General features: G+C 34.5%; 3 protein-coding genes across 4 annotated transcripts; 1 reads left to right on the top strand and 2 right to left on the bottom strand.

Annotated features, from left to right (window-relative positions):
- Positions 1 to 10,428: 10,428 nt before the first annotated feature.
- Positions 10,429 to 11,322, bottom strand: LOC142974906 (uncharacterized). The gene is made up of 2 exons (XM_076117480.1): positions 11,127 to 11,322; positions 10,429 to 10,923 (listed from the first exon to the last, which is right to left on the bottom strand). The coding sequence occupies exons 1-2, from the start codon at positions 11,173 to 11,175 to the stop codon at positions 10,481 to 10,483; spliced, it is 492 nt and encodes a 163-aa protein (XP_075973595.1). The 5' UTR covers positions 11,176 to 11,322; the 3' UTR covers positions 10,429 to 10,480.
- A 2,966-nt stretch (positions 11,323 to 14,288) lies between these two features.
- On the top strand, positions 14,289 to 17,579 carry LOC142974930 (endoribonuclease Arlr-like). The gene is made up of 6 exons (XM_076117508.1): positions 14,289 to 14,693; positions 15,010 to 15,121; positions 15,219 to 15,303; positions 16,279 to 16,431; positions 16,769 to 16,857; positions 17,203 to 17,579. The coding sequence occupies exons 1-6, from the start codon at positions 14,320 to 14,322 to the stop codon at positions 17,437 to 17,439; spliced, it is 1,050 nt and encodes a 349-aa protein (XP_075973623.1). The 5' UTR covers positions 14,289 to 14,319; the 3' UTR covers positions 17,440 to 17,579.
- A 114-nt stretch (positions 17,580 to 17,693) lies between these two features.
- Positions 17,694 to 27,198, bottom strand: Nt5c (5' nucleotidase C). Of its 2 annotated transcripts, none has more exons than XM_076117488.1 (9): positions 26,813 to 27,198; positions 26,551 to 26,726; positions 25,978 to 26,205; positions 24,694 to 24,828; positions 23,788 to 23,945; positions 22,719 to 22,905; positions 21,794 to 21,934; positions 20,055 to 20,206; positions 17,694 to 18,949 (listed from the first exon to the last, which is right to left on the bottom strand). In XM_076117488.1, exons 1-9 carry the CDS (start codon positions 26,982 to 26,984, stop codon positions 18,724 to 18,726), a joined length of 1,575 nt encoding a protein of 524 aa, XP_075973603.1. In that variant the 5' UTR covers positions 26,985 to 27,198; the 3' UTR covers positions 17,694 to 18,723. The 2 variants fall into 2 exon arrangements, with proteins under 2 accessions (XP_075973603.1, XP_075973611.1); XM_076117496.1 differs by having other exon boundaries at positions 17,694 to 18,928.
- Positions 27,199 to 27,426: the final 228 nt, after the last annotated feature.

Below are 27,426 nucleotides of genomic sequence, written 5' to 3'. Positions count from 1 at the left end.
TTTGTAACAATTACTTACAAAGAAACAACTAAGCATAACCATTTCTTCTTATTGAATGTTATATAAACTTTCTGAATCATTATCGTAGTAGACTTCGACCATATAGAATTGTAGACTTATCGTTAAATTGTAACCCATATTCAAATACATAATTATTCCTAGAACCACGATTTCCGCGGTCAGTCACAGCCTTTGCAACCCATCATTTTTACCTGTGTAGGTTGCACTGACAAAGCTTCAGCTTTTATGAAATTACTCTTTACGAGCTAGTGTACGGGTTCTTGGTTCATAGAGACGTGTTAAGAACTATCCCTAACAACTATTATTATTTACCAATTTTACGGTAAAACTAGAACAAATTAAAATTCAGATAGTACGACCAGTTCTATAAGTCTAGCAGCATCCGATATATGTAGTTGGGTAGAGATTGCCTTCGATTACTGCACGCCACATTTAGACCTATTTGGAAAGGAACGCCTTTGCGTCGAAATGTGACACCCATCATCATATTTTATTAAAACTCTTTTTGGTACTAAAAAGATAACTGAATAAAATGCCATTCGGATATTTTGTTTATGCATATTTCGGATAAATATTGCACGAAAATTTATCCAAAATACTTTGTTTACTAAACAAAATGCACTAATAGTTTCTAGCTGTCTAGTGATCAACTCGCAATGAAAAAAGTTGCATAATAACAAAGTAAAAGTGCAATAGGATGTGGCTCTTAAATCATCTAACCAACGACTGTGAGACAAGTCGCGTCATCGTTTTGTCGCAATCTCGAGCACTAACGCTTTTTAATCTGGTTAAATTCTACATGCTACATTTTCCTTGAGTAGTGCGTTTCCATTATTATTGTATGCGTTTAACGTTATATTAACGTGTGAGCTTATTTTTACGATTCCTAGAAGACTAGCATACAAATTTAAGTTTCCATTCAAGGTTCATATAAGACCACACAGTTAAATAAAATTAGTCTTTACAGATTTCTCAGATTTTTTTCATCGTCTTATGTCTTTATTATTATATTATATTAGTACACTAGGTCTCGCAGAAAGATCTGCCAAAACACAATGTAATCGAACAAAAATATCTAACAATGAAAAACCGGCCGTTTTTATTTATAAAAGGGAAGTCAGTTACTGTGCTCGTGAGTTGATTGGAGCTGTTACAATATACATGTGCTTCAAAAGCAATATTAATTGCCAAATTGAATTGCCAGCCTATTTAATATTGAAGAAGAAACAAATACAAACGAAAAACACTCTACATTGTGGCAAATCTTATTATTTTTATTACACTATTAATTTTAATTACCAGTAAAATTCGAAGGCGCTTACTTTGTATTTTTTTTTAACTGGCACACTTAAAAGGCAATGTAAAACCATAACGTAGTTCGCGAATCGCAGTAATCGACCAATGATAAAGGTTAATATAGATGCCAAGAGTTAACATTCTCTAAGATACTACGTTCACCACTAAAATTCGATTGCATTTTATTTTCTCCGTGCAATTTCTAAACTAAACAATAAACCTTTCGTTTAGTTACCTAACGATAAAACTAATGCTATCTGTCAATACTATTAGATTTATCCAAGGATTATGCTAAGCTGTATAACTTGTAAAGCACTTTCTAAGTCTTAGTATATCTAGTTGTATTAGTTATTATTATTGTATGCATGTCTATTTGCTGAAACCTACATAAATATACATAAAGCAGCAAATTTTTTACAAGTACGAAGAAAATCGAGTCGCATTTGATGTAATGGGAATACTTTATTTAATGAAAGTTCAAGATCAAGAGGTACAAGGTCAATTGAGTACAAAATCTTTTCGTCTATCTGTAATTGACTACACCGAAATGACTGTAATTGTTTGAAGTGGCTTAGTGGCCGGTATTGGTCGGTTAATTGTTGTTCTACTCAGAATGTTCATTTATAATGGGCACCTAGAGTCAAACGTCATAATTTAAGCACGCTCTCACAAACGCACCGGGCCTGAGCACAGCGCGCGCCAACACACAAATATGAAATTTACGGAAAGAGTGAAATCGAATAAATTGCCCATTGTCTTAGTACGGTGCACGAATTTGGCCAGTATTACTTTCTGTTTTCATCTCAACATGTGCTCGGCTGCAGGTGAATGATCTCGAGTAATTGTTAACTACCACCGCGGCCCCCTTCATTACCGACTCTGACTCTATCATTACACATATTTGTATTAACTCTCTTATTACCCACCAACGCGATAATCGCTTTTTTTTTCTTTCTGTTTAATTAGAAAGATCTAATAGATACGTAACCGGCATGACAATGATTGGAAATTCTCTTAGCTAAGCACAATTGATGGGTTGAAGAAAGTTAGATTTAATATGTTAAGTAATACAAAAATGCAGACTCTAGCACATTCAATATTCATTGAAGAAGTTTTAGTAATGTCACAATTTGGATGAAATGAATAAAACGAAATGTTTCTATTGATTTAATTAAAATATTATGAGGATCAAGTTGCGTAACAGTTGATTGACTTGTTTGGTGAGATCCACATGGCGCCGATTGAGTACATTTTGGGATTATGATTGTGTTGAGTGGATTGAATCCTTAGCGTGTAAATACGTGCGCACGCATGCTTGCCAGCTACATTACATTGTGCTCACAGATCCGCTTTGCATAACAATGCTGTGTCACAACTTTCTTGTAAACGGAACACAATCTGAATTCGGGTTGTATTAGTCACTGTTCTATGCCACCAGCCAAGTGTTCCGATTTACATAAGTCTTACCTACATAGCATTATCTGTATTACTGTCAATATATGAGCCATTGACATATTTACATATTGAGTCTGTTATAAAAGTGAAAGTCGGTTTAATTTGGTAAATATTACTTCAGGTGGTTTCCAATTGCAATAAGAAGCATATCGTTTAAAGGCTTGCATGCTTTAGAGAGAGGATGCAGTAGATACAAAAGAATTTTAATGCTCAGTCATACCGACTTATGTTTGAATAAGCAAGAATTTTAGAAAGTTATGTAAGATTTTTTCTTATTTGTGTAAGTGGTTAAACTAAATTTCTAATTACTTGGTGGAAATACATATATGCAATGAAATTACGGCGCGGAAAATAATAATGTATATGAAGCTCCTACGTCACGGTGAAAATGTGTACGTATTTAATTACGTCCCTAAAAAGTAAATGTTAACTGTGAGAACAGCTCTAAAGCCAACTTTATGTTGTTACATAACACCGACGCTCAACGAAAACATTCTATTAAAAAATGAAAGTAAACGAATTCAGTGTAAACGACAAATCTGAATACCGATGCATAATAAATCAAGCATTAACGCTTACAGATTATAAGTTATCGTAACGTAACATTATACGCCATTGACCTTTGTTAAAAAATATATTACGTTGTGTAAGTGCATACGTCAAGCGTTCATTAGAATGGGCCAGGCGGCTCCGATTATTCAATGGTCGATGATGCGGACGCGCGAAGAATGGGGGCGGGCCTAGCTATTTCATAACATAACGCAGTGGGACTTGGACGAAAGTGAGTCTCGCGGATGTTGGAAACTCCCAATTGTTCATAACGCAAACTGTAACTCAAGGTTACATGTGTTTGGCAACTGTATGCTTCATTACTGCAAGTGCGTAACAATTCTGTATCTACTACCTATCTAGGTTACCAGATATGAATCAACTCCTACACTAAGTATTTTTTAATTATTTAAACATATTAAATGGCAATCCGTGTGGTCTTATTTATATATCTTTGTATACGGATTATGGTGACATGTGGCGGCATGTATGACATTTTATTTTCTCTTCACGACATTTAACTTTTTTAGCATAAAAGTTTAAGTAAATGTTTCAGTGGATTTCGAAAACTGTACAAGCGAAATCGAGAGCTTAAGTTGATTTGTCATGATTAATATAAAATTGTTTACTTATAAATTTCTTTTGCAAATATGCGCAGTTGCGAAACAATAAGACTATATAATAAGAATCTATAAACCAACAAGATTTTGGAGGGCCTTATATGCAAGATGCACCACATTTATTTTCAATAAAATTTAAAATGAGGAGCATCAGCGACCTGAAAGACCATAGTTTGTTTGATGCAGCATCTTTGTATTGGAAATACACAGAATAAGTGATTATAACTTAGATAAATCGTGCAAAGACTCTCTACTATCTCTCAATCGGACTATGTATACTACAAAGAGAACGTACAAACTAGGTAATAAAGGTATATTTAGATTTTTATACAAAAATAAACTACAAAAACTAAAAATGGCAGTGAAAATAAAAGTAAAATTCCTAAGCTGCCTACAATATTTTAAGTATCTCATATTCTATCTTAATTGGTTAGAGAAAGCATTAAAGTAAGGTGAGGTAACTAAATTATAATAACATTCTAGCCGTGTAACGAACATTCCGCACAATTTTCCTCATTCCGGATATTGTTATGAGGCAGAGCATGTCTTGTTTATGAGAACTTAAAACTTATATTGAACATTAATATTTGGTAACTATACTTAATAAATAATACTTAGGTACTTTGAATTATATAGCCGTATTTCGTATCCGCCGACGTACGTTGTATGAGTCTGTTTTATCTTAAATATGCATAAATGTGTTAAAATATATATTAGGTATGTGTATTTGATATGCTATTCAATTTTTAAAGATAAACGTCGCCTATAAAAATTAACAAAAAATAAACTTTTCGGTCATCTATACTAATATTATAAAGCTGAAGAGTTTGTTTTATTGTTTGATTGTTTGTTTGTTTATTTGTTTGTTTGAACGCGCTAATCTCAGGAACTACTGGTCCGATTTGAAAAATTATTTCACAGTTAGATAGCCCGTTCATCGAGGAAGGTTATAGGCTATATATCATCACGCTACGACCGTTAGGAGCGGAGTAGTAACGAAAAATGTTACAAAAACGGGGAAAATTATGACGCATTCTCTCTTACGTGACGCAAGCGAAGTTGCGCGGGTCAGCTAGTAGGAAATAATTTTGAACATAACAAGTCATTCTTTATAATATTACTAGCTGACCCGCGCAACTTCTCTTCCGTCACGTATTGGTCGAAGCGTGATGATATATAGCCTATAACCTTCCTCGATAAATGGGCTATCTAATACTGAAAGAAATTTTTAAATCGGACCAGTAGTTTCTGAGATTAGCGCGTTCAAACAAACAAACAAACAAACAAACTCTTTAGCTTTATAATATTAGTATAGATTAGTATAGATATTATGAATAATTCAAACCTAAAAACACACGCGTCATTATTTTTCTATGCATATTGTACTTGTAAGTTCAAGTCACTGAGCCATAATACCCCAAACAATTACTGCACATAACAATTGAACTGTACTTTAAAATACACCGAACATACTCCTATAATCCTATGGTCTCATGAAACAGCATTTTCACATACAAAATGTAATGGCACTTTCGCCAGTCGAAGAATGTGTGTACTTATGGAGCCACAAAATGATCTCTTGTCATTGTGTGCAGATTAGTTGACAACGTGAATGTAAAACTAGATGTGTAGGGTTGATTGTTTGGCCATATTTATTTATTGTTTTAACCATTAAAGAATAATAAAAATAAAACAATAAGATGGTCTAAATGTATGCGCGTGTCTGTCTGCGGTATTGTAGTGTTTGATATGTATATTTAAAGCCTATAAATTGTAAGGCGGTATTTAAAGTGTTTAGAAATCTTTCAAAAGAAAAAAAGTTTTTTTTTTGGACGACGAATCTCCATAAGGTCATAAAAAATAAAAGAAAAATGCAGCAAACTTTTACTGATAAATCCTTTTACTTTTTTTTCTCTTAAGTTAATTTTATACTAATGTTTTAAAGTGCAAAAAAGATTTCTAATTTAATTTTACAATGCACAATTTTATAATAATCATAGTGTGAGGGAAAACAATAAAACCTAATTATGGTTTGGTTAGGTTGGTATTAACTCAGTATACAATAAGGTTTAATACGAGACGTGATCTTATAGCCAGGGAGTTACACAGTCTACCACACCTAAGAAAGAACAGAGGAAATGCTTTCTATTCACGTATTTGCCGGACACCAAATTACGACGATTTCAAAACTTTTAGTATTAGATAACTAATTTCCAAAAAAAAAAGGCTCTTAATCTGTGTGAGTTTACATATTGGAGCAACATTTTGGAAAGTGTTTAATAAATTAATTACAATAATTTTGTCACACGGAAAAGGAATTAAAGCGGTTGTAAGTTTTATTTATGCACCTTTTATAAATTTATATTTTGGTGACATTCCAGTAGCAAATGTATTAAAAAGTATATAAAGCGATCAATATATGTACTTAAAATTACTCCTACTGTTTCTTTGTTAGTAAATATATTGAAGAAAAAGGTTTACAAATAACCTAAACTTGACGTAACTCGACTTTAATTGAGAACATTATAACTGACAAAATTACCAAATGAGAATTTACACGTGGTGAATATATATATCAATACAAAGAACTTTTTTATATAGCCTGTTTCTGTGTCCCATTGTTAAACAAAGGCCTCTCCCTGGATTTCCAGAAGGTCGATGGTTGCGTTTTGCCACTTATCCAGGAACGCGTCCAGGTTATTCAGCCATCTCCGTTCGCCCTTATAATAAGTTATTTACAAAGAAAAGTATAATAAAAGCTCCGTGCCAGCCCTGTGCAAGTATTTCATTGTAAGTAAGTCTAATAAGTGCACGCGATGGGAACAAGCATAGAACCAAGATGGCACCCATTGTTAGAATTAATATGCCTAATTTATAAGTAGCTGAGTATTGTGTTGTTACATACACTTACTTTTCTTATTACGAATGTATGAAAGTATACTGTTTATCCGTAGAAAGCTTGGAAATCGCGTAATAAACAGATCAACATACATTTATTTATTTCTGAGATATTGATGCACTTTTGACCTGTTGTGGTCACCGGTCGCTAAACGATCAGTGGGTTAAACAACGCTTGGTGCGGACATTTCATAGATGGGTGACCGCACTGTTATATTTGAACTGAGCGTTTCCGTGTTTCGAAGGGCGCAATAAGTCAGTCCTAGTAGTTAACAATTCAGATTAAGGTTATAAAGTCATCTCAAATGTCATAATGCGGCTTGAACAATTTCGACACTAGTTTAACCGCTAACTAACTCTAAGCATAACTAAATCTTAGTTATAGACAGACTTCCACAGTCGTATAACGTAATATACTAGCATAAGTATTTGACGCTGGGAAAGTTATATTTCAGAGTAAGCTATACTTAAAGTAATTTGATTGTACCGCCACAGGCAAATTAACAGGAACACTTGATTTAGTAAAGAAAGTTTATAGCCCTAAATACGTGTTATCCAATATGTAGTAATTTAATAAGCAGGTGAAGCCACTATTAGCTTAAAAGCTTAATAATTAGATATCTTTCAAAAATTGTGAAATTTCGTAACAAAGACATAAACGCGTGCCGGTGTTTATCTAAAACCAAAATTTCAATTGTCAAAATCGATTTCTTGGTTTTCTATCACATCTATTTGCAAAACTTTAAGAAATAATTAATTTAAATATATAGTTCTAATAAGTGGTGGTTTTATTCATCCATCTAAAAATATTTATTACGTCAAAACTTACTCATAATCGCATTTCACAAAATGTTTTATTAGGAAATCGAAAGTTAAAATCCTTTAAAAATAATTCTCTAAATCGTTGTCCTAAATTTGGATATGTCCAAATACGTCATTTATTTTTGGCAAGGGCGTTGACTCATTGTTATTATGAGCTTCAAAATGCGGTCGGTTGCACAATATGTCGCGAACGACGCATGTAAGAGGTATAAGGCATCCTGTAGTCGTAACCGCATGATTCATGCCGAGAGTGAAAGTGGCACATTTCGTGAGCTGTAGCCCTATCTGTGGAGCGACTCGACCGTGTACACAATGAACCTGGGGAAGTAAACTGGTTTTATTAGGCTTTCAGGTTCCTGTTTTTGTTGTACGTGTAGATTAATAATTGTGTATTGTTGTAATGTGTTATTGTGTTATTATTATGATGATGAAATCAAGTGTCATTATTGTAACAGACAGTGTAAAACCAAGATATTTAGGCTTCGCCGCAGTCGGGTGATTATCCTATCAATACTATTACTTTCGCTCGAACTATTGCTAATATTATACGGTTAGTATTTTGTGAATTTTAATAAAAAATAATTAACAATGGGAACATCACAGTCATTCTATGCTATTTAACTTAAGGCTTGAGACTACTTAGGCTCTAAATAAAAAATAACTTAATAGTAAGTTCTTTCTTTATTCAAGCGTAACATTCCATTGGTTCAGGATATTGAGTAGGTATGTTTTCACAGAGGCATGCTAATATCATTATGTGAAAGCCTTAGCACGTTACACTGAGGTTACTAGTCACCTAGAAAATACACAAAGAAACGTGGCCTCCACTACAAAACTAAGAATAATAGAAAAATAATTTTGAACTTGTTTTTCTTTTGCGTAAATACCATTGCGGTTGCCAGACGGCCTCGTTAATATTGAAAAGTTTAAAAGTAGGTTGCTTATAAGTTATAATCATTTTTTGTTTGACAATCTGCAACTATCTTTTATTTTGATTGCTGTAAAAAATGTATGAAGTATGTGTGAAATTTTATGTAACGCTTACGTGTTTTTTTCATGAGACGTCGCTTGTAAAATAACTGTACTAATGAAGGCTTATTATATTGTGGCTTGTAAATTGTCTTTTGTGTTTGAAATCTGTGAGATTACGAGAGCAGTTGGTTGTATGAATGAGCCACAAAGGCGAGGCAGGCGTCGGCCCGCGCCCCGCTGCCGCACCTCACCGTACACTTTCACTAGTGGAGTAGGCTTTACTGCAATTGTTTATATCTTGTTAATGCACCTTTTATGTCTCATCTAGATGTATCCGGCTGATGTGACGGCCATTGACTCCCGTTTCTAATTGTAGTTAACTGCAACATTACATATACTCTTTCCACTTTTTTGTACAGGTGTGTTAAACCAATATCACTGTGGTTAGATACGTTCTTGAAATTGTTTTTTTGGTTACGCCTACTTTCTGATTTCAAAGAGCGAGTTGGTGAGAATAATAATTTATTTTTGAGAAACTTTTGAAATAAACTAAAAAGTAACATTCCATTTCTGTATTTGTTAAAAAAAACTAAAACTGTTTACTGTCATTTTTTTTTAAACAATAAGTTTGAATAAACAAACACAATATCTCAATACCTTTTTAAAATAACTGGCCAAATACATTACCAAAAAGGAAAATCTAATGAGGATTAATGTGTTTAAAACTGAAAGGTTAAGGTGGAAAGTGAGACGACTTGATTTATAGGTGTCAGTCTAGTCAACTTTCATAGTGCTATCAAAAATTGTCCAATTACATCTAATTTGATTCGCTGTAGGCATTCAAGTAGTCATTTGTTTTAAGTTACTCGGCCGTAGATTCAAAAGGTTAATCTAGCTTAAATAATGACTGGAACAATATGGGTATAAGGATATACAAATATAATGTTTGTGTCATTGTTTTCTTGTAAGTATGAGTAGGATTGGTATATTTAGTAGCAGTAGGTAATTCAGGTGTAGCAATAATAAATAATAAAGTACACAATAGTATGTAGAACGATACATAAATTTAAAAAAAAGCTAATATTGTAATAACTACTGAATGTTAACGATAGATTTAAAAAAGAAGTTAATATAGTAATAACGACCAAATGTTAACGTTTTAGATATGTATAAGTAAGTGGTGTACGGAAATTCTTAACTTTAATCTGTTTCTTATAACTCTCATATATTATTTTACTTTACTATACCTAAGTAGTTTTAAAAATCTGTGTAACTTAATTATTACATTTGGGATATGGATACTTCACAAACGAACTTTTTTTTATTTACTCTCTCTATTGTAATTGATTGACATTCCTTTGTAAACATAATAGACAACAAGCCTGTTGAGTTTGCCGGACAACCAATTAAAATTCCAATATATCGAGTCACTTAGAATCTATTGCGGCAAATTGTGATGAACAACCAATTATTACAACAGGCTTAAAGATAAAAAATTCACACCAGTAATAATGTTGAATATATCTATTTAGAATATTATCAACGGTACCGCTGTTACACAACCCAATCTATAACACTATGGGGGTCTATCACGTATTTCAGTTGACAACCATTTTGAAAGCCACTATGCTGTACATTGTTCTTTCTTTTAAATTTTAGTGATTAACACGTTACGTCAAAACAGCAATGTACCATGTGACCATTAATTGGACGTACACTGGTTGTCAACTGAGATACCTGATAAGCCCGCTTGTGTTGCTTAGAATTGAGCTTAAAAATAAAACAAATAAAACAATTCATTAATGTTACGATTTATTTGATAGTTTGGCACTGTTAAAGAATCCCGTTTATCCTTGTTTCACGGCTTGGCTGTAGCTGTAAGGCCTAATAGGACTGCCCTTGCCTTGACTGTCGTAGTAGTTGATCAGAGACTTGACACTGCCGGGACCGGGTGTGGAAGCAGGATTGGCTACGGGAGCAGGGTTTACTGGGACTGGTTTGATTTGAGTCGGTGTTTGAACTGGTTTCGGTGGTGGATTTGGCTGGACTGGTTTAGCAGGCTGTGGGGCCACAGGTTTGGCCACTGGAGCGGGGTTGGTTGAAGGCTGATTCACTGGCTTAGCAGCCGGAGCGGCCGCCGGTGCCTTTGTAGTCGCAGCTACAGGCGCCGGCCCTGGTTTCATCGGCTGAACAACTGGCTGGACTGCCGGCTGACCTCTCGCCCCCCCACTCTCCATATGAATAAAGTCCAAGTTAGCATTTTTGTCGATAGGCTGGTAAATCTTGCGACCTGACGAACAAATCGTTAAATTAAAATTTCATCAGTAATGAAGAGAAAAGATTGTAACTGGAAGAGGTTATGTAAACAAACGATAAATATTGAACGAACAAATAACAATACACCTACACAATTTGTTATCGTTAGCTATTTTCTATTACACGATTAAATCAAATCATTTCTTTGTCATAAAATCGTAAATAAATCGTACTTACATTCAACGTAGCACACGGCGAACAACAAAAATAACGCAGCGGCCTTCATTGTGGACACAAGCACTGTACGGAACTAGTTGCTTGCACGAACTAATAAGGAATGTGCTTAAACACTAGCTTAGAACGTTCTGATTGGTGGATGTTTGATTCGGCAGGGTCAAGTCGGCGTGTGATCATCGACTGACGGCGGGCGTCACTCCGCACCCGACCTCTTATTAAGCATGACCTCACCGATAACACGTTTCTCAGTAAAGTTGGTTTGTTTACAATTTTATTCACCGTACTAATAATACAGAACCGTGTTTTCGTTCGTGATTTGCCTAATGAAATGTTGTAATTTATCGCCTTAACCACAAATAAGGGAGCCACCTCAGAGTATTGTGATAGACATATTCCCCATCACAAATATTTTATAACTTACTGAGGATGCTTCAATTTGGGAACATTGTAATATTGAGATATAATAAAGAAATATTACATATACATGTATTATGTGATTATGTGTATTATGTGAAATTTGCACAAGTTTTCAAGTGCATAACTGTAGTTTAATTATAAGGAAACAATAGCAATAAAATTGTTTCTTTTCTTCGATGTAATTAACGGATAACAGTTAAGTGCGTGTCTGTCTGTGTTGTGATAGATTAACTGGCTAAAAAAACAAAGCGTCATAGTAACAAACTTCTCAATCTTAATTAAGTATAACTATTTAATGTTCCAATATTTCATAGTTAGTTTTAATTTAATTAACAGAAGTAATGTACTGCATTGCGAGAAATACTCCATTAAAACATTATAAAGACAATTGTTATAAATCAGACAAACATGTATTTGTTAATTCCAGGAAGTGTTTGATATGTTATTGTGTGTGTTGAGCAAATAAACAAGGAAAACCTTGGTAAATGAAACCTCAAGACATTGGTCTTGGGAATATACCAATTTATATTCTACAATGTCAAGGAAACTTTGGTAATATTACAACGCACTACTGAAGCTTGGACCCCTATATCAAAGATTTATTATTGTAGATATTACTCTCATGATAGTCCTCGACTGCCTGTCCTAGTTGTCGTTGAAACATTACTTGGTATAGATATTGTATAATTTACCCAAAACAAAACTTTCATTTACCGGAATAAAGCATAATATTTTGAAATAGAACATCACGTTACAAATGAAATAAATAAAACAGTATCATCACTGCAACTTAGATAGCCGAGTACTGTCGACTGCAAAATATAAAGAGGGTTTACTAATGTTCCACATCTGAAGATAAATTAGATAAACGCAGACGCAAATTGCAGACAATAAACACGTTTTACAATAGAATGTCAGATTCATTTACTACTGGATATTATGTTTCAACAAAATGAGTTCACCTGAACTGAACATGTCCTAGTATTCTTCTTTAAAATCTTTCTACCGTGTCATTCTGAACTAATTCAGAAATGTCATTCCCTTGCCAATTTACAAAATCCATATAAGTAGAAAATTTTAACGAGCTGATTTATATGAATGAGTTGCATACGACAGGAAAATCACAGTTTGATCTAACATTGTTAAAATTTATCAGATGTCTTCAAAACCTAGAAAAATAATAACCCATTTTTCTACGCGTGCATTTTGTTATGCTCGGCCATAAACAAAGTATTGGCTATAAATAATTAACATTTCAACAAAGCATTCCAAGCGGTTGCTATGTACAGTTCTTTAACAGCACCATACAAGTATTCAAACGCGATCGGACGAGAGCCTAATGCATTAAACATAGAGTAAGATACGATTTTCCCGCTGCGCGGGCGCACATCACGCTAGTGCTGCATTTCGCGTGCGCACTCGCCCGCAACGATGCGCTTCTGATAATGTCTCTTTTATGATGACTTTCTTTTATTTGTGGACTATAAATACACCCAGAATTGAAACATCCTGATCCTGTTCCTACTATAAATCAACAAATTGCACAGTTTATCTCAAGAGCAATCAAGTGCGCCAGATTGACTCTTCTATGAAACTACGTCGAGGACAATCGTAATAACAAAATTAACAGCCATAATGCACCTAATATTGATACTTACGAGACTTTTTATTGTTTGTAATAATTCAATGGAACAGAGATTACTTATTCTAGGTATATTTTTTATACTTTCACCAATCAAACTATAAAATAGAGAAACGAAGGGCTACTGTTATTGCTGTTCCCTAATTCTTGTCTGAAACTTATATAACGTGTGTTATTTTCTTGTTTGTTTACTGGAATAATTATCGCCAGCAATTGCCTACCTCATTAAAACCAAAAAAGATAACAGGCGCACGAAATTACTTACTAATTGGGAGACTGCACAATGCACTGCACATACCTAACTGACTTATTGTCATAACTAATTTCTCCTTTCCCGGCTGTATCCTTAATACTACAAAGGCACGATTACCTTTTGATTGACTGCCAAGTAGTACCAAGTGGATGCCAACGCCCATTCTCCTGTAGTACCTTCGCATCCTTGGCGGAGGTGACCGCTTATCCTCGATTTGGCAAGGTTCGTCATAACACAACAATCTTGGTCACCTTGATGAGTACTTATGAGTTCAATTTGAATGCTTTAATTAATCTGTGTAACCGTATGATGTATGGGTGCTTATATTAATAAATATATAATTAAAAAGATAAATATGTTTTGAAGATTTTTAGGGCTTTGTCTAGAAAGAAGTCTGACGTAAAATCGAGTTGTAAATATTTAATTGCAGTGTCTCCATCAATTAATTTAACTACAATTAAACCGTTGAAGAAGGATGATAAAGTAGTTGTTTTTGTTGTAATTGTAGAAAAAAGAGTTAGCATTGCACACTATAAGTATTAGACTAATAATTTCATACGACACAGTAGCCTCTAATTCTAAACATAGATATTATTATGACTTGCTCTAACTAACGTGTGGACATATACGCACACCTGCGAAGGTCAATTCTGTTTACAGACAGTCAAGTACTATACACCTCATGTTATATTCAGGGCAATCACCGTTGTCGTCGCAAAAACTATAGGACCGCGGTATGAATCTCAACAACATGCCGTATCTATACGAACTCGGACATGACATCACTCAGAGGTCGCACAGTATCGCCTCCTCGCGCGAGCTCAGAGATCACTAGTGCGCAGCGATCGCGCTAGACACAACGTATTCAAATTACTTACAATATGAAGATTGCTCTAATATTCCTGGCCTGTTTAGCGGTGTGTCGCGGGGACGACCTAGCGCACGCTGCAGGCCAAATATTCAACAATATCCTGCCTAACTTAATCAGCAATCAAGTGACCGGCCAGCAAGGAAACACAGCGGGTAACACCATCCAACAAATTGGTACCGTAGTGGGTGGAGTCGTTGACTACGCGAAGAAGAAGAGCTACGATGACCTGCTGCGTCAAGTTCAAGACTCTACCACAGACGATGACCTCCTCCGCATCAGCGAGGAAATGTTCAACGCTGATATCAACAATGCCTTCAACTACATCCAAGTCAATTTGCAAGGCAAAACCAGTGCTATGTCCAAGAACGACGAGGCGCAATCTAAGTGAGTAAAATTTTTGATCCTATAAAAGAGAATAAAAGTTATTTATAAGTATTTATAGAGTTTGCATGCAAAACAAGAACTGGGTTTTGTCGATTAAAATAGCTTGCATCTCGTTTATGTCAATGACCTCGCGGTTTTTTCTTAAAATCTAGTTTTAAATCTTTAAACAGTTCGACAAGTGGTTAAACAAAACTCGTTAACAAGACTAAATAGGTAGGTGCCTACAACATAATTGGAATGACAGAGAGAATAAGTATTAACTAAGTCGTTAACTAAGTTATGAGTCACATATTTATTGATAAATGCTTGATTACAGTCTCCTGAACGTGCCCGAGAACGTATGGAACGGTCCCACAATCAGACCATTCGTCGCTCTCTTCGACAATTACCACAAAAACGTGATCAGACCAGAATTCGTCACCCCTGGTGTGAGTAAACGCTACAATTGAATCATTAACTAAGATATAAACAACACACCTGCAGTGTGAACAAGGTAAACTAATGTTGGATGATGTCATGTTGCAGGAGGAAACGGAACAGACCACTTATATCAACACTATACTCGCAACTGGTCCTATTAGAAGCCTTATGAACTTCTTGGTTAGCAAAGGTAATGAAAACTCGTTCTTTTTGCAATTAACACATCACGCTATGGCCCGTTTTGATGGAAAATTTATTATACTTACATACTTAGTAAGATATTTTATATCGCGTTAAAATGTAGGTAAGAGTTACTCATAAACTTGTATTTGTATTTTTTGCGCTGATGTCAGAAAGGATACCATAACTGACACGAAACGCTAAGGTAGAGATGAGTTCATACATTCATGCATTCGTACTTATAAGTAGACAGATATGTTTCAATTGTTGATGCTAATCATAATACCATACAATCACACTATCAAGCAAAATCAGTACCTACTCATTATTAAAATCCACCGCACCGTGAAATTTTGCCTAATGTTATCGTTTAATAGGCACTTATATGCCTTACTTTGATCATTTTTAACATTAAAAATATCCATATTTTTAGCAAAATATATTCTTGTTTGCGATAAATAATTTGTATGTAAGTTTATCATTAAAGGATATCCTAGTGCGATATCTAATTGCCCTTAATTATATACATCGCACATTTTAAACGTTTATAACAAATGAACGTGACTGTACTATTTATGTTACGTTAGGTTTATAAACATTAATCATAATTATTAATAGTGTTCAACCATCGGCGATTAACAAACAATTAAGATTTTGCAGCCTATTTTACTTTAATAATTTTCAGTTAATTTTGATGCGTAATAAAACGGAACCAAAATAAGTAACTAACTTGCCATCACCTAGTTTTAGCTGCTTTTGTTAAGAACTTTAATAATTTTTATTGACTGAACATTCATGGTAAAGGGAAACAAATCATCACCTCAGCTATCCGCATGACTTCTTCAAGTCATACAGAACCTATGATCTAGAGTTTAAGATAATATCAATCTCGCAAATTCAAATCATTTATTTCAGGCTACATAGGCCCATATATAAAAAGACATATGTAGTTGACTACTTACATTAATTAAATTTTCTTGTACAGGGCTCACCCAATTGAACGAGTACCCCGAACAAGTGGAGTTGTTGAAGAAGATCTGGTTCACGAAGTACGCGCGTCACTGGACCGGCCTGTGCAAGTGCAGCTGTGCCTTTGAGAACATCTTCATGGCTGAGCTTAAGTCTAATGATGTGCTTGGTGAGTATTACTTGTTGTTATGCCGTTGTTTCTTATTTAGTAGCAAAGTACCGTGAAAAAAGTGATCTTCCATGCTAAGTTGAGTTATTTTACTTAGTAGAAAATTGCAGCAACGGTCTAGAATGTTATTAAGTAGATTTTTCCTTGTTTACATTGGATCAAATGCGGGGAACAATGGAAAGTTGTTGAATATAGCGTTATCATTTATGGTTTCCATGGTACTTACTATGAAATCAGACGACCATGTGGTGAGTAGTACAAAAAAAAAATTGGTCTATAAAAAAAAATACTTACCTTCTATCTTCAGGTATTGTAATAGAATATTCGTATCTTCCAGGTCTCCACAGTTGGTTGTTCTTCGCTAAGCGTGAGCAGGACCGCAAGGCTAACTACTTGGGCTACATCGACAAACTGGACTTGTCCGGCGTAAGTTTAAATTTAACTTATCCCCCATCATTTGTTTTATATTACGATATGACTAGTTGTTTGAGTAATCAACCAGTTATCATAGTTCATCGAATCATAATCATAAAGCCATCCCACTACCGGATACGAGTCTTCTTAAGTTATAGCAGAAATATGGAATACGTTGGCGAAGTAAAATTTTGAGGACTGTACTAGTCAAAAATTATATTAAAAACTCCAGTACATGTACTCTCTCAGAGAGACAGGCATTCAAACTTTAAAAAGTAATATCAGGCGTTAAACTATATACTATGACAAATATACTCTAAAAGATCCACAATCTAAATACAACCATTTCGTTTACAGAAAGGCATGATCCTCAAGCAGCACTCCGTCCTAAGTGACACTAAGGACGCTCCCGAAGTGAACATGTTCGTAGGAACATCTCCCGAGCTGGAGACTGCGTTATACACTCTGTGCTTCATGGCGAGACCCGACAGACCGTGCAAACTGCGCTACAACAACATCAACTTTAGCATTCAAACTAAGACGCTGAAATCTGAGAACGTTCTACTTATTGACACCGCTTACCCATTCTACTAAAGTTATAAGAGTAATAGATTGTAAGACAGGCAACTATCTAGTTAAAGATGTACTCAATTTATACTGTTGTTCGTCAACTCTCTCGCTATCAACAGCTCTCTTAAATAAGTTATTAATAAAATAATTTATCCAAATAAGTTGTTTATTATAGACGATGTAAACGCGTTATCATGCCACGATTCGCAGGTCCCGCCCTCAGATAAACTCCAATTGAACTGCCACTCAAAATCAGGTTATAAATAACAAAATCAGAGTAAATGTAAACAATTTTTTATTACAATATTCGTCTAAAACACCAATTAATATGAAAAGTTTGACTACAGTTTCAGTGTTTGCAACTTGGTTCATATGTCGTAGTGCATTCTGTTTATTGTCTGTGATGGCACAAGATAAGGTTATCTACGAACTAGGCTACTCAATAGTCACTATTCTGGGTCACAATATCATTATGTTATGTATAAATAACGTCTATTTGAACATTCTACTGCAGATCTACATACAACAATAACATTGTCTTTAGGTACTTATTTTAACAATAAAATAATATTAAAGAAACAGCTTTAGAATAAAGAAATTATAAGAAATAAACACACAGAACAAGTAACTAATTTCAACAACAGACTAGCATTAATTAGGTAAACTTCAGTAATCTGTATATGGCTATCAAATGCTTTTAAATAATAACATTTCAGTACAAAGATAACAGCAACTTTAACCTTTTGCGATTACAATAAATGAGCAATATAATACCTACAGCTATAACGAAACGAATACGAGAACATAACTTTATAAATTATAAGATTTTCATTCAACCCGTAATGTCTTATTTTAGAATACTAATAGTTTTTCAATACTTGAGTGTTGTTAAACTTACTATAAAGTATATACTTACTTGTATGCCTGCTGTTGTGTTCCACTTAGTATAGCAGTGAGAAATTGACACTCAGATATGTGTTAGTGGTAAGCGAAAATATAAATAAACAAACGAACTTATCAGAGACAATATTAAATACTCGTGACTAGAAATCCGTTGGATGAATTACAACATACCTACAAAATAGGTACCTTAGTCTTACTCAATAAATTAGACTAATCGCTCAGTGATAGCTAAAAGAACTATAAAAATATATGTACAGACATAAAATATCTTAAAAACTGATTACACATATTTTAGTAAAATAGTTATCAATGAAAATATATCGAAGCATCTTCTATGAATTTGCCTAATTGATTGTATATACAAATGCTGATAATACGCTTATATTTGTAGATTGAGTCTTATATCTAGACGAAATAGGATCCATATTCGTGTGGCATGACTCCTCGGCGCGGATAGAAGGTGTGTGTGAGCGAGTAGTTCATTAGATGTGTGATGTTTGACGTGTAGATGTCAGCGAAGCGGAACAGCCGCCGGGAGAAATACGTCGGGTTGTGGTAGGTACGGAACACACTACCGAATTGCGGATTAAACACCGCCTTTATTTCGTTCCTGGAAGGGATATAAGTACTCCTACAATGGAAGCATGAAAATAAAGAGAAGCGTTATTTACAGCCAATCATGTTATAATAATGTTATTAATGTTAGTAATTTTGTATAAATTCAGGGCCAATTTCACTACTGTCATTAGCATGAAATAGACCCTAAATACATTTAATATAGCCAAGCATCCATCACACACATTAGCCTAATAAACATAGTACGTTTAAATTCCTCAGATATTTTAGACAACAAGCAGAAATAGCTAAGCGGTCAACACTTCAAGCAATAATGAATGTGTCGAAGTACACATTTACAAACACAAATGACGGACAAATGACACCCAAACCAAAACCAATCAATTCTGGCATACAGAAAGCAATTTACACCGGGAGTCGAACCCGTTACAAAGACACAACAGTAAAACGATCACGTTTCATAGTTTTCAAATTATGGTAAGCTTTTAAGTACATAATCACAAAGTTGCAAACTTTTGTCAATAGATGTCGTTAGTTAGGCATAAGTATTATATGACACAAAACGCTTCATTGACATATGAAACTAGCCATATTCACGCCATATACAGTGCCAACACGTGCTATATAGTTCATTGTAAATTGTTTACACTATGAATAGCTTTGTATATTTAAAAATATGCTTGTTTACAGTCATCTTTTGTAAACATCATGATTGTTTGGATAGAACATGCATGGTTATTTGCACAAACAACTGTTACAGGCAAAAAGATCATTATTTCAAAAAAACTCTTTCTTTTAAGTATATTTACTATTCGAGCCTTTGTATAAATATACGACTTTCAAACTGGGTATTTGCAAAAATATCAAAAATTTCTGGCCTAGTTAATTTACAACTGTAACCATTATGCTTTTAGGCTGACGTTCCTTTGTTAGGTAAAAGCCTTTTTAAATACTAAAACATTAAAAAAATACAAAATGCAGCTTGATTTTTGCTTTTCACTCAACAAATTCAATACAAAAGAACACGACAGGTTAGTTACCATCGAAAACAATTGTTAATTAATTTTTAATTGACTTTGAAGAGCCAAGACCAACAGTGACCAATTGCAACATCACTTCTTCTATTAAGTTATTGAGTAAAGTAGTGTATGTTTTCAAACCTGAGGTAATCCCTTTCAGCCATCCATTCGTTGACGACCTCTAGCGCCTCAGGTTCCTTATAGTCCTGGTGGTCCTCGATCAGCTGGGTGAGCATCTGAAGCCAGTTGGCGTTCTCCTTGAACGACTGCGTGTTTAACGTGTTGATTTCATGCTGGAAATTGGAAAAATATTATATTAATTAATTTTATTATGGAGCTTTAGTTTAAAGTTTGGTTTTCGAGGACAAAGGCGTGATTTAATATTAAGTCGAAAGCCAAATTCGTTTAACTGATTTCATGTCAATAAATATGTATACAGTGCCGATCAAAGTTGAAATTTGTAAAGCGATAGAACAGACAAGAAGTTTGTATGGATCGTACCAAGTGGCGTTTTGTGGTCTCTGCGTGTGTATAGAAAATATATCTAGGGATAAACCTAATAGGATAGTGATATTAAAGATAGTATAGGTTATAGGTAGTATTTTATAAAATCTCCCACGCGAGTAATCAAGCTGGCACAACAAGTAAACAATATTTACTTCTATTACTCTACTATCACCATGTAATTCAATTCGTCAAGCATATTATTTTATCAGGCCCATAGTAATCTGTCGTTATCAAGTACTTACAATAGAAAATCACATGAACAGTAAACTACCGATTGTGATTTTTATGAAGCGATAAGTTGAAGTACATAATGTCGAAATTTGATAAACGTAGACTAAATCCTTAAGACAAGTACTTATTAAGATTATAAAAATCCAACAATTTTAGTTAAGAGCCTCATATGCAAGAGTCACGGCTGGCTAAGGAATATACAAAATTCAGAATATAGAATCTCAATCACCCGCAACCATATGCAGCTGACTGTGACGTGTTTGACACAGGTACTTTTTTGAAAATGGACAGAATTATTAAACGAGGCTCTATACTAAGTTGTCGAACTATAAGTATGGTGAGTTGTTTACTATTAAATTTTAAACTTTCGCATTCGTTAGTCAGTCATTCCAGCCAACCACTGCCTGTGTCAGAACCGAAACGTCAAGGTAAAATCTAAATTTGCGTCCTATTCAATAATGTACTAATAACTCTTTTCACCCCTTAAGTTACCTTATAATGTTCGGTGACCTTAAAACAGTGACAAGGCGTATAATATTGATTTTATTTTATAGAATAAACGACGTCTATGACAGTGATCAATGTGATTGTGAAGGTCGGATTCCCACAGCAAATAACCATTAATACTTAATATATAACATGGAATAAAAAATAGTTATTTTAACACCGTGTTCTGTTTAGCGGTTCGTTATTGGTATAATTGAAAACCCTACAAGCCATAATATTACCTACTTATGCTATAATAATGCGAAAGTTTAGATCGTTACCCAATCACGCCAAAGTCAATGGACGGATTTTAATTAAATTTGGTATAACTACATACATTTAAACATAGGATACTTTTTACCATTTTTTTTTTTTTTTTTTCGTGGGGAAATGCGTTGCGCATACCCTGGTCCCTGGGTGGAGCCCAGGGTTATGTGGGACTCTCCCGCCAGAAGGGCGGTCATACCCGCTAAAACCCCACGAGTGCCTGCCTGATCCGCGTATGTGGCGTGCGACGGGATAACTGCTTGCGCTTAGAACCGCAAGTCGCACGCCAAGGATACTTTTTACCCTGGGACATCTCTTCACGCCGGCCAAGTCACGGGCATAAACAAGTCTTGAAACAAGATAAAATAGTGTTTTTGTACAAAACTAACCGTCAACTCATTGATGATGGCTCCGGTGCGCCAGCCATGCTCCAGCGTGACGTCAGCGAGGTCACTGTACGGGTGATCACCGAAGTACAGCACCTGGTGTCCGCACCAACCTGTCAGATCTTGTAACTGCTTCACTGTGCCCTGGAAATTAACCATGAGTATTCATTAGCAATATAACAACTGGAATCTTTGAAAATATAAAACCGGCTTATTGAGAACTTTAACCCTCCCGATTTCTTACCGATTCAATCGATTGAGTTCTACCTAAATAGGTTTCGTGACGTCGTTGAGAAAGACTCCACTATTTTTAATAGATATCCAATTCCCATTCATGTCATTATACCTACACATATTACCAGTACCAGTACGAAAGCGAGATGGTTTTTAAAGTTACTAAGATCTCGATTACCTTCGCCCCATTTTGTTCTTGGTGCATATAAAATATCTGTTTCGATTCTGTCTACGTGACGACGAACCGTTCCCCCTTTATTCTGCCTACGTGACAGCTGACCATTACCCCAGTATAATCTATACTAATATAATAAAGCTGAAGAGTTTGATTGTTTGTTTGTTTGAACGCGCTAATCTCAGGAACTACTGGTCCGATTTGAAAAATTCTTTCAGTGTTAGATAGCCCATTTATCGAGGAAGGCTATAGGCTATATAACATCACGCTACGGTCATTGGGAGTGGAGTAGCAACGAAAAATGTTACAAAAACGGGGAAAATTTTGACCCTTTCTCTTAGGTGACGCAAGCGAAGTTGCGCGGGTCAGCTAGTTTTAAATACATCCTTAATGCCTACGTGATCAATTCTGCGTTTACAGATGGGAATACTGCGAAACCTTTACGAGTTAATAAAATAATAAGTACAATCACTAAATAAACCTGTTATTTGCAACACACAAACAAATAAGTGACCCAACCTCATAATAAATGATGCCTTTTTCCAAAGAGGAGACTTTCTCCCAGATGTGCGTGTTGGCGTTCTTGTCGAACACTCTGATGGGACGGGACACTTCGGTGAAGAACGTCGGCTTGTTCGCGTTCACTATCACCACGTCGAAGAACTCCCGCCAGTCGTGACCCACCAGCATCTCCATGCCAGCGTTACTGGAAACCAGGAAAAGAGAAACGATTTATCAAAAACTCCCGTATAGAATTTTGTATCAACGTAGTTACTTAGCAGTCGAAAAAATTCGACTTTAAAATATTTTTATTTAATGTAGTTTAATAGGTTCTGTGTTATTGGCGAAATTAGGCATAAAGTCAGGATCACCACGAAGCTATACAAAAAAAAACATATAATTATCCCCTACTAAGAACTTCTTAGTAAGAAGCACAACAAATAATATAAAATCTGATATGTGTGGAACAAAAGACGCGCGGAAGGAAAGCTGTAACCACCATAACCACAGCGCTACGGAGATTGTCAATTCCTCATCAAAAAGTTTACTTGACCGAAATCGCAATATGTTTATGTCGAGTAACAGTGGCTCCCATTAAATAGCAGTAGGCGCCTTGACTAATCTAATATCCGAGGCGCCAGAAACACAGCGTGACTTCCTGCATTCCCGCAATAATAATTATTTGTATACCTAACAAATGTCACACAAATGGGTGTGCTCATAATAAAAACAATGTATTTACTGTTTTACTTCATGTCTATGAATATGTAATACAAACATACTATACTGTAAACAACACGCAAAGCAAGATTTATTCATAATCTTCGTATTTCTATGTTTTACCTTTCACGGATAGAATTACGACACATTCGTTATGGCCATGGGACGCACAAAGTCTGCAATCTCTGCGTTTTGTTTTGGTCTAGATTAGAATGCAATACTAAGCATTGTTATGTGTCAAAGATTTCTCGTTTTAAATACGCCACACGTGCTCTCAGTCACGTGTGCTTTCTTATCAATTACATTGTGTGTAATTTATATAATACATAGTTGTTCTAATCCTTTAGTAAATAAATATTTAACTCACACAAAATGATAAGGACTGTTTGTGACTAGGAACAGTTTCTTGTCGTTCTCTTGAAGCATTTGGAAGTATTTCCTCAGATCTGCATTCGGTCTTATGTATTCTTCTACATTTTGAGCAACTATTTTATGCATGATGGGGTGACAGCTTTGCACGGAGTTCTAAAACATACACAAATACGTATTTTAAACATTTATAATAATTAACTGTTACATGAAGAATGATCAATCTTACTAATATTATAAATGCGAAAGTTTGTGATAATGAATGTAACACATAAGATACTTTTTACCCGGGAAATCTTTTCACGCGGACGAAGTCGGGGGTAGAAACTAGTGTAAGAATATGCTTGCTGAACTTTGCTAGCAGGATATTATCTACATCAGTGTTATCATCATATAATTCGACAAGCATCTGCTTTTTCGAGAAATATTTTGCAGAAGCTATATAAAACATATTCATGTATTGAGTCCTTCAATATTTAAGTTGATATAACAATGATTAAAATAAAGGAGTTTCAAGGTTTTCATTATGGTTTTAAATTTTAAATGCATTCAGAATAATATAAGAATATTATTGAGATCTTGTGACCTTTTGTAAAGAACTAGAATATGATATAAATTTAAGTTAATTTAGCTTAATTTGCTACTAAATCTATACTAATATTATAAAGCTGGAGAGTTTGTTTGTTTGTTTGTTTGTTTGAACGCGCTAATCTCAGGAACTACTGGTTCAATTTAAAAAAATCTTTCAGTGTTAGATAGCCCATTTATCGAGGAAGGCTATAGGATATATATCATCACGCTCCGACCAAAAGGAGCAGAGTGCCAAGAAGAAATGTGTGACCCATTCTATCTTATGTGACGCAAGCGAAGTTGCGCGGGTCAGCTAGTTATTTATAAAACTCACCTTAACATCCAAGAACAAAATTTCTGGATGATAATCAATATGATTCCTTATAAAATATTCAGCTACATTACAGAGCAAACCCATCTCAGGTACAGAAAACAGGTCAGCTAAATGCACCATCTTAGCTCTGTTGGGCTGAAACCAAGGCAGATAAATATTACATAGATCAAAGTTATTTTAATAATAACTAAAATGTTACTATTATGCTACCACTATCTACTACAAAAGTTTGTATGTTTGCATTTAGTAAAGTAGAAATCTAAATTATATGCCAATATTCTAAAGTTTGGATGGGTGTTTGTTACTCAAACATGCCAAAACTACTGAAAGGAATTTGATGGAATTCATACACATTACAATCAGAATTAAGATATAGGATACTTTTATCGTGAGAAATCTTTCCACACAGTCGGAAGTCGCGAGCAAAAACTAAAGTAGGGTACATAATAAATACATTTTACTACACTATATCTATGCAACAGTCATGTGCATATTGTTTAATGATGTATTTCAATACGCAAATTGTTTACAGGTAATATTAGAGTACATTACTCTAACAATAATGCCCTACACATATCAATGGTATAATATCAACAAGTGATACATGGTCCTTGTTCAAACATAACACAAGGGGAGCACAAATGAATGATTGCTTACAAGTGCCACTGATTACCAGACACTGTCTAGCCTAGCTACACCCACTACAACACATATTCAACCTTATTCCAATAACCGTTACACATATAATCGTCTGCAGTAATATATTTGTTATGAATAGTACTTGTTATGTTAGCAGCATATGGCTTGTATTGCAGTTAATTAAACCATGTCTTGATCCAATCGCAAACATATTGGAAAACTGCATTATGCATGCACACATTTCCATGACCTATATCAAAAATATGTGTGTTTATAAGTAAGAAGAAATGTATATTGTAGGTGAGTAAAGTATCGAATTATAAGTTTGTAGTTCTTTAGTACTGTTTTTAAAGCTATCCACATCCCAGAATGATATACTCAAGAACTAAACCTTCCTCCAGTCTGAGAGGAAACTATTGCTCTACAATAGGACAGTGATGACTGATGGGATAAATTTAGTCTACCCATAAAAGTAGAAATAAATCACCAAAATGTATGAATGAACATAACTTTTTAATAACTAAACAAATTTTTTTTTAAATGGTTGTATCGGATCAACTGTATCAAAATTCCCACTGGAATTGAATCAACGGGATAAAATTGCACTAAATAAATGAAGTTGGACCAATCATTAATAATAATTACCTTATGTGCTCTTGTATCTCCTTCAACATATGCAATAGGTATGATTCTGTTTCTGTACAATTTGAGCACCTCTTCTGTAGAGACCTGTGTAAGACCTCTGTATACAGAACCAAACTGTATTTGCAGGAAGGAGTCCAACTTCAAAAGGAGGCCCTTCTCAATGTCATAATGCAAACCTCTTACGGCAAAGTTAGGCTTGTATTCCAACTGTAGAATTTCTGGAGGATACTGAAATATAAATACTTGTTGAGTTTTATGTAAATAAGTAGAAAGTTTAATAGATTAAATTAATTAATTAAAAGTGAAAGTGTGTCTGTTAAGTTGGCTTTTTAATTTGATTACTGCAAAAATATAATAAATATATTTTAATTTTACATACACAGGGATAAATACAGATACAGGTATTTGATAATCCCACACAAATATGTGATGTTATAGCAAAAGTTTTATTCAATAAAAATTTGCATCTCAATTCTGATAACATTGAGATGTGAATTTATATTTAGTAATAGCTGCTTTTATAGACAAATATCTGAGATATATTCAAACAGGTAGTATATTTTTTCCACCCACCTTATATTTCTCCAAAAGAATTTCTCTGCCCAGATTGTAAAGCAGATGTTCCAAAGTTGGTTTATAATGAGCAAGAGTGTAGTCGTAATCAAATCCGTACACTTGCACTTCAGATAGGTCCAGCTCATTGCATGCAAATACACCCCTCGGATTTACGTCTTGAGGTAATTTTTTTGCTTCGGAAAAAAGGAAAATAACATAAAAATATACATTATACTATAAATGTAAATATTCTTCTAAATATAATATAATATTCACTTACATTTGAATTTCAACCTTGTGCGACAGTATGCCTCTTTCAATAATTCACGAGTGGAATAACTCCTGCGTAGTACATCTTCCGTAGATTTTTTGGGATTAAGGTGTGTTAAACCGCTCTTAAATTTTCGAACACCATTCACTAAATGACTTCTTAAACTTATTAATGAAGACATTTTCGAAACACACAGGAAAATATCAACAAATGATGAAACTTTGAAATGTTTTAAAATTCGAGTTTATGTATAATTAATGCATAAAGGTAATCTATTCTAGCAAATCCCTTAATAAACACAGGTTAACTATTAGTTTTATTTTCTAATACAAAGTCGTTGCATAATTCGAATAGAAACATTACGACAGTCGTCCATTCGCGCTACCATCAATGAACTGACATGACAACACTGACATCACGTTCATTGATTGTAAATGTCAAAGTCAGCCGTGTTCACACGACGTTCCATCATCCCGAATAAACCAATTTTTGGCGTAAATTTTAAGATAAGGTCAAATGAGGTCAAACATTTTTTTGCTCTTAGTAAATAATAAAAATTAGTATTAATAGAAATAAGATTAGAATAGGGCCGGAGAGCACTACTACAGCATTTGTTGACGAGC

The sequence above is a fragment of the Anticarsia gemmatalis genome, chromosome 1 (assembly GCF_050436995.1).
Source record: "Anticarsia gemmatalis isolate Benzon Research Colony breed Stoneville strain chromosome 1, ilAntGemm2 primary, whole genome shotgun sequence".
Lineage (NCBI taxonomy): Eukaryota > Metazoa > Arthropoda > Insecta > Lepidoptera > Erebidae > Anticarsia > Anticarsia gemmatalis.
Note: the sequence above shows the minus strand (reverse complement) of the source record. Positions and strands in the feature narration are given on the sequence as shown.